The 7,991-nt window shown below is 44.4% G+C and overlaps 2 protein-coding genes across 3 annotated transcripts in view; one reads left to right on the top strand and one right to left on the bottom strand.

Annotated features, from left to right (window-relative positions):
- The window catches only part of CUNH12orf43 (chromosome unknown C12orf43 homolog), an 11,065-nt gene extending 7,141 nt beyond the window's left edge, over positions 1 to 3,924 (top strand). Inside the window, exons 5-6 of the mRNA XM_019506815.1 lie at positions 931 to 1,021; positions 1,859 to 3,924. Of these exons, the coding sequence (XP_019362360.1) occupies positions 931 to 1,021; positions 1,859 to 2,249 (482 nt within the window). The 3' untranslated portion in view covers positions 2,250 to 3,924. The remainder of the gene's footprint in view (positions 1 to 930; positions 1,022 to 1,858) is intronic.
- A 149-nt stretch (positions 3,925 to 4,073) lies between these two features.
- Positions 4,074 to 7,991, bottom strand: part of HNF1A (HNF1 homeobox A) — a 37,984-nt gene continuing 34,066 nt past the window's right edge. For both annotated transcript variants that reach the window (XM_019506812.1, XM_019506813.1), the window contains exons 7-10: positions 7,346 to 7,537; positions 6,910 to 7,031; positions 6,457 to 6,598; positions 4,074 to 5,848 (exon numbers count right to left, since the gene is read on the bottom strand). In XM_019506812.1, coding sequence (XP_019362357.1) covers positions 5,721 to 5,848; positions 6,457 to 6,598; positions 6,910 to 7,031; positions 7,346 to 7,537 — 584 coding nt within the window. In that variant the 3' untranslated portion in view covers positions 4,074 to 5,720. The remainder of the gene's footprint in view (positions 5,849 to 6,456; positions 6,599 to 6,909; positions 7,032 to 7,345; positions 7,538 to 7,991) is intronic.

Raw genomic sequence — 7,991 nt, 5'->3', positions numbered from 1 at the left:
GCACCATACCTACAGGTTGGGGAACTCTCTTCTTGTCAGTGCGGAGGCAGAAAAGGATCTTGGAGTCGTTATTGATGTCAAGATGAACATGGGCCAACAGTGTAGGGACGCGGTCAGGAAGGCCAGCCATACCTTTTCATGCATCCACAGATGCATCTGGAGCAGGTCCAAGGTGGTGATCCTCTCCCTCTATGTGATACTGGGCAGGCCACCGTTGGAGTACTGTGTCCAGTTCTGGGTGCCGCACTTCAAGCGGGATGTGGACAACATGGAGAAGGTCCAGAGGAGGGCCACTCATATGATCGGGGGGCAGCAAGGCAAGCCCTACGAGGAGAGGCTACCGGACCTGAACCTGTTCAGCCTCCAGAAGAGAAGGCTGAGGGCGGGGTCTAGTGGCATGTTACAAACTAGGCAGAGGGGACCAGCAGGCATTGGGGGAGTACCTGTTCCCCCGAGCACCGCCAGGAGTTACTAGAAATAACAGTCACAAGCTGGCAGAGGGTAGATTCAGGCTAGATATCAGGAGGTGCTACTTCACTGCCAGAGCAGCTAGGATCTGGAACCAGCTTCTAAGCGAAGTGGTGCTGGCCCCTACCCTGGGGGTCTTTAAGAGGAAGCTAGACGAAAACCTTGCTGGGATCGTTTGACCCCAGTACTTTTTCCTGCCATGGCAGGAGGTCGGACTTGATGATCTGCTCAGGTCCCTTCCAACCCTCCCAACTATGAAACTATCAAGTGTGTTGGTTTCTCCCCATTGCTGGCTCACACGTTGCTCTGAATATGTGCACCACAAGAATTTCTGGGTTGCTTTAATATTATGGCATGCTAACACCCCTGAGATCTTTAGGGCCATGTTAGTGCTGGTTGGGACTCTAGTCATGTCAGGGTTGACACCACTATTGCCTTTTGTTCCCTTTCTGTATGTTTCAGGCTTTCGCTTATTCTCCTCGTCTGTCCCAGGAGATTGTGGGAAATCAGAACCTCCCCACTCAGCCAGGAGGCGGAGAACTTCCAGTTCCAGGTGAGATGTTAGACTGATACTTTGTTTCTAATGCATTATTCCATCTGCCTTTACAAGACTGATTTGAGACAGCTCAGGAAATTGAAAGCTGCAGAGCTCAAGTAATCATTTTTTATTGCATTTACATTTGAATTTGTCAAAAGATTTTTCTTTTTTTTACTTTATTTATTAATGAATTCAACTTATCAAATAAAAAAAAAAATGTTAAAAGATGCATCCAATTTGCCCCATAGAGACAAATGTGCTCTTTTAACCCAAGTCAATGTCTGCCAGGTCTTGTGTTCTTTTCTTCACTTTCTTTCAGTCTCTGACAGTTCCTTTATGTTTCACTTGATGTTAGGCTTTTGTGTTTCTTTATTAGTAAGTATATAATAATCCACGCCCTTGTTTTTCTCAGAACTCTACATAATACAGATCTCACTATCTTCTGCTCATCTCTACGTTTAAATTTATTCCAAATTTATTTTCAAGTGTTAGCTCATACAACTTGTGCTTTTTTTAGTATGAAGAGAAGTTTTTCAAACTTCTGGTTTGAAGGAATTTTTTTCTGTACATTAGAAAAATCTTTTAATTTGTTTTAAATAGAAACAAGGAATATGCTTGGAAAGTTTTATTCCTCTTTTGTGTGTATTCCCCCTTTAAGCACAATAGCTTTAAAGAGCAGCTTAGGCTACAGACTGGTTAAGTAGTTTCTGTAATAGATTTTTGTGCCTCAAAGCGTTGAGTTCATCCAAATCTCAAACAGGATGATGTTGGAATCTTGGTTTCTGTGCTTTGGCTGAATTCAAGGTGAACATGTAACGTACTTACCTCCTGCTTTTCTTGTAACCCTTTCAGTGAACTAGACAGTGACCAGGAATGGCAGAGATGCCAAGAGGCTGCTGTATCAGCAGCAGACATCCTGAAGCAGAGTGCTCTTCCTGGGGTGTCACATGACTACAGCCAGGCCCAGAATCAAGAGTGCACAGAGCACAACCAGAAGAAGAAGAAGAAAAGGAAGAAGAAAGTTAAAGGAGAGAGTCATAATAATCAACAGATACCAGAAGCAGTCGGGTGTGGTGAGACCAGCAAGAATGCTCTGTGTCCCATTCTTAGCAATGGAGAGCATGAGCGACAGGAAGGCAGATATACAGATGCCAGATCAGTGAAGAAGAAAAAGAAGAAGAAAATCAGGAAAGAAGAGAATACATATTCTAGTCTACAGACTGCAGATGGTCAGGATGGATGAAGGGCACTGAAAGGTTAACAGCGAAAAGTAGTTCCTGCAGAATGTCTTTCACTGGCAGTGGGGGAGCATAATTGCCAAAGTTGCTATTTTAGGGTTTCAGAGCATTGAGAGCTTATTTAAATGGCTGGCCATATTGTGGTATCTATTGGGAAACAGAATGGAAGACCAAGCCCAGAGGAGATACCTGCACTGCTGCTTAGGTGGACCTTGCTTGGAGGGATGTGGCATTTTGCACAGACTTTGATAATACAGTGACATATTCATAGTCCCTTCTGCCTGGTTTGATCCTTTTGGTGTCGAGGACAATGGATCTGGTCTGAGCATATATGTGACAAGCTGATTTTGGTGGAAATGGGAGCAGAGAATCAGTTCTGTTTCATTTCTCTTGTCACCTCTTGCCAGAACCAACAGAAGAACACCTCCAGCCAGTGAAAGAGACTGGTTCATTCAATAGCATCCTGATGGCTGTTGGGGGTCCACTTATGTCTCCTGCAGTCACCATCACATTATCAAAACCTGCTGTGTTACTAATTCCCTTGTCATCTGCACTGTCTTGGACTCCCAGGCTAACAGCTACTGAAAGAGCATGCAGCTGTATGTTGTTATAAACTGGTGTTTCTTTCAGAGCTATGTCCCTTGAGGATTTATTTTCATAGTATTACACCTGCCACGTGCAGTAGAATTTAATAACAGCCAACGCCTCTTGGTCTCATTTGATATATCATGTATTGTTCACAAGTGCTCTGTGCTTCCACTCAGATGGATGTCTGCAGCAGAGTTGCGTAGGTCACATGATTTTATATGTACAGCTGTTTATAGTAACTTGACAGTCAGTGCTGTAGAATTACTGGAAACAGGTGCTCTCCAGCTTAGTTTGGCATTTCCTGTATTTATGTCCTTATTTGGACTTGATCAGTCAGGTTGGTTTATTTCTCTGAGACTCAGCAGTTTTTACCACTATTCTTATTTTCTTAATAGAGGTCTGCAATTCTAATAAAGCAGGTCAAAATCCATTATTTGGGTGAGTTGGGAATACCTTTATCTATCTTTATTTGTGTTTTTGAGGCTTGTGGGTCTCAATAGCTCTGACCATTGGACCTCTCCCCTCCTCCTGGAGCCTTAAAACCTCGACTAGAGCCACTGAACTAGGAAAATGCTGCCTCGTGTAGTACATCAGGAAATCTCACATATTTTTCTCCTGTTAGAGCCCAAACACCATATTGTTAAGATTACAAATATACCTTTTTTCCAAAAGAACCATAAATTGCATTCATGTGCCAGATTACCCTTTATTGGTTACCATGACATCTTTTACTTCAGCACGTGGTATTTTTGTGTGTGGAATAAAAATACCAAGTCAGAAATATTTCAGGGCAGGTTTTATTTAGTTTTTTAGTTTATTTAACCCTCTTGGTCCTTTCCCAGTGTACTTGATTCCCCTATGGACTTTTTTTAAAGAGCAATAGTGTTCAAGGTCTTTATTTCTAGTTATAAACCTACATTCAAGGAAAAAGCTGTTTTCCTTAAAATTGACCCTGAAAATGTGGACTCAACATATATCCAGGTCCACTTATAATCAGAACAATGTGGTATTTTTCAAACCAGGAAAAGCTCTGCTGGCATTTCAGACCCGAAAGACTATTTAGAAAATTGGCTTGTAAATTAATTTTAATACACCAACAAAAACTGCTTGCCTAACAGCCATCATCAAAATGATCGATAACTAACTTTGTGAACATTATGAAGTTTGTATATGAATCTTCCCTATTCCCCTGAATGTCGATGTCACTTATTCAATCAAGAAGCTAAATGTACAACAGCCTCTCACAGGATTTTCTTTTCAATTTATTGGAAGTTAAATATATTTACAGGATAATGCACAGTGGAGAGGGGGAGCAATTCTAAAACCAAATTCCACCAAGAACTTCAATTACTGAAATTCATCTACAGCTGATAATATCTGAATCCAGCAAGAAAATCTCAGTGTAGACGGCAGTTTACATCTTTATGCTTGAAATTGCCAGATGTGGTGGCCTTAATGATCACTGTCAACTTATGCCTTTTGCCTTTTATTCTCCATTGTTTCTTAACCTTTTGGAGGTTTGATCATATTTTCCCTGTAGGGGTTTTGTCCTCTATGCAGTGAAATTGATAGCTTCCATTATAACCTTGGAAATAAGCTTATTGTGGCTTCTGGTGTATTTGTTTGCAACTCATTAATGATGTGAAGGACATAAATGAGAAGAGAGGAGAGGAATTATTTGAGGAGTTTATAACTAGTAACCCAAAGCCTTTGGTTATGCTAGTTCCTCTGAGATTTACTCACAGGAGAGCTGTAGCAGCCAGGTCACAGTGAGGATAATGATTGAAGATGGGATTAAAACTTGTTAAATATACCATTCCACCTATGCGGTGATCTTTATAAAAAAGAGCTGGTATATGTTACACAGGCAGTGAGATGCATACACAGCCTGTGGTGAAAAGGACAATGGTGTTAAGTTAGGAACAGCTTAAAGAGCTAAGTTTCTGAACCATAAGGTAGCTGTAAAGTGTCAGGCCACCTCTTCTTTTGCCTGGCCTATACACTGCTATGCCCACTGGCCACACAGGGAAAGGTAAGAGAGGTGAGAATCACATCTGTCGACGTAGAGAACTAAGTAGTCTTTCCTGCTCCTGAACTTCAATTTTTGCATTTTAAATGAAGTAAAACTAATGAAAATGCTCAGTTTTTTTTTTCTATTGGCTGTGTGCTGTTTTAGGGTGGGTAATAGGTTTGAGCTAAATAAAATTGATATCAAGTTAAATGGTAAGGGTCAGTGTGTAAACCCATACTGAGCAAATTGTCCATGCCATCTCTGATTTTATTTCTCAGTAGTCTTAGTTTCAAGGGTAGAAATTGAGCTCTTGTATTGGCTGCTCCAAGATGATTCTCCATCTCACTCACAAGCATGTTTCCATTATCTTTGGCAGCAGCAATAGGAGTATCTAAGGGTCTCTGCATTCTGCAGCTCAGCTCTGCACTTTCCTGCAGGGTTTGCTCTGGAGTGGACAAGCTTATGCACACCCAGCCCTGCCAAGGGCTAAAACCCCAGCTACACCCCCTCACACTTTACTAGAGTTCAGTCAGATCCCTGCGCTGCAGAAATCCTCAGTGGGCAGCTACAAGGATTCCTGGTTTGTCTGTGGTGGTCATTGTTTCCTTTGGCAGTGGAAGGTAGTGGTGTTAGGCCTATTCTTCTGAATTATCCACCCTCTGTGTGCATTCATAGCACAGTGCCTGAAAAAGTCCATTTCCCAGGTTGTGACACACGGGGGTGAGGAGTCTGTACAAGGCGGTGGAGGGGCAGGAGGCCTTTGGCCACAGCACTCTCGTCACCATGGAAGGCAGCCATGGTGGTGACTCGCAAACACAGATGGCACTTCTCCTGACAAATGTGGTTGTGACACTTGCCCGTGAGCTGGTCCCCATGGTTACTGAGTGGAGGATGCCATCTGTGCAGAAATGAAGGTCTCTATAACGCTGTGAGTGGATGGCAGCAGGTGGCTGTGACTGTTGGTGGAGTCAGAGCTCTGGTAGAGCACCAGGCTGCTAGAGGATGCTGTTAAAACACATGCACAAAACCACAGTTTGAACCTAGTCTGTTCTTTAATCTGTTCCCTATTCCCTTTGTAACTCCCCTCCCCCTTTCAACATGGTATGTAAGCAGACTTCCTCTTGGAGAGTAGGCCCTAGTGTCTGCCTGTCACATAAGACTTATTCTTTCTTCCCTCACTCCATGTGCAAGGACTTGCATGCCTGTGTCCAGTTGTGGACTCCAAGCACAATGTTACAGTCAATCCTCAGGGATTTAAAGCTACAGATTATAGTTGCTTCTTGGCTTAATGCCCTCCTGGAGCTGGAAAGCTCCATACTATCCCTGAAGGCATCTCATCCTGCCTTGTCCTGCATACTTTCTGTAGGATTGACTGCATTCTTTAATGTTAGTCATTTGTACAAATTCCACCAAAGGCCCCATTTCCACGCCCATACTTTGGTTTGGATGTGCTGGAGAATTCTTGCTGTGGACTGTGTTTTAGAGTTTTCTTTTAGTACGCTAGAGTTCTGCATCCTTCAGGACCTTGGCACAGTCCTGTTGCAGAGTGCTCAGTGCTGTTATCAGACCTGATAGGATGCTGGCAGGAAAGGGAGGAGCACCTTTGTTCTTACCAGCTGGGCTTGAGGTGAGGCGAGGGCCTGGCTGAAGGTGCTGAATGGTTGTGTCTTGATTCTGTAAATGTATTGTTTGTGTTTGCGACACTGGTGTGTGGATCCCAGACTCTGTGTGGTTCTCTGAGTCAGATGTGAACACCTAGAAAAATAATGTTACAGCGGGGCAGGGGTCATGTCTGTCATCTCCAGCAGTCCTAATAGGCAGCTGCACAGGAAAAGCAGGATTGGAAACAGCAAGCAAGTCCCATTTCGAGGGAGACTCAGCAAGCCTTGGTGGTACAGCAGGGAAGCTTGCCCTCATGTAACCATTACTCCAGCTGGTACTGAGAAGGCAGCTGGAACAGCATGGATAGTGTGCCAAATGTGATGAGCTGGCAGGAGCAGGGTACCATTCCCTGTGCTGTGATTTTAGGTAGGGGAATGAAGCCATGTGCATAAATCCCAAGGTACCTGTTTGGTTGGCGTTAGGTTACTCAAGGCGCTGAGATTGGCTGTGTCTGTTATCAGCATGGTCTGCGGTAAAAGGCCGGTATGTGCATATTGGGCCACGTCTGACTTGGGACCATAGAGAGCTGGGAATGGGAGAAAACAAAGTCACGTGGATGTTGGAGCTCTGAGAGTTTGAACTAGGAATAAGAAGGCTTAAATGATGAGACAAGCTCAGCTAAAGTGATGCCCATGTGAGTCTGCTATCAGCCAATCCTCAATCTGAGACAGAAATTGTGGGAACAGAGAGGCTGGAAGACCAATGCAGAGGAGGAACCTTCCCCTGTTTCACTGTTCTTTTCCTTAGAGAACAGCGCAAGACCAGGGACTGCCCAGTAAACCTCCCAAGTGAAGGGGACTGCATGGACCTGCACATTCAAGGAAAACTATTGCAACTTACCATGGGGGCTCTGTATCTGGGCCATGGTAGCCATGAAAGGGCTCTGATTGATGTGGCTCTGGACCTGCTGCATGATGGGCTGCTGATAAGATGGGTGGAGCTGCTGGGAGAACTGAACTGGCTGCAGGGTGGTGAGGCTGCTCCCCATGCTGTTTATCACAGGGACACTCTGGGCTTGGGTTGAAGCCAGGCCTGAAAAATAAGAACAAATGATACTCCCAGTTCCTTACCTAACTCCACCTAACTCCTTACCTAGCTCCACCTTTCCCCTAAAGGTAAGCGTGTGTTCTCTTCTAGGTTGGCGGACCTCCTCTGGCGGGCTTTAAACTAGGCTCGTTGGGGGAAGGGGTATATGAGGGCAGAGGAAACATCAGGCTGCCAGATCAAACAGCACCCACAACTACAGCCCAGCCCAGACCACCGAGCAAAGCAAATAAACAGGTAAGAGATAGGGGCCAGGGTAATGCTGGGACTAGGGGGTCAGTACATGCACCTACAGGAGGCCTCAAATGCCTCTACACAAATGCTCGTAGTATGGGTAACAAGCAGGAGGAACTCACCCTCCTGCTGGCTGACACTAGCCTGGACATAGTGGGGATTACAGAAATGTGGTGGGACTCATCACATGATTGGGCAGTGAATGTCA

Source organism: Gavialis gangeticus, unplaced genomic scaffold, assembly GCF_001723915.1.
Source record: "Gavialis gangeticus isolate Ggan-Ray unplaced genomic scaffold, GavGan_comp1, whole genome shotgun sequence".
Classification (NCBI taxonomy): domain Eukaryota; kingdom Metazoa; phylum Chordata; order Crocodylia; family Gavialidae; genus Gavialis; species Gavialis gangeticus.
Note: the sequence above shows the minus strand (reverse complement) of the source record. Positions and strands in the feature narration are given on the sequence as shown.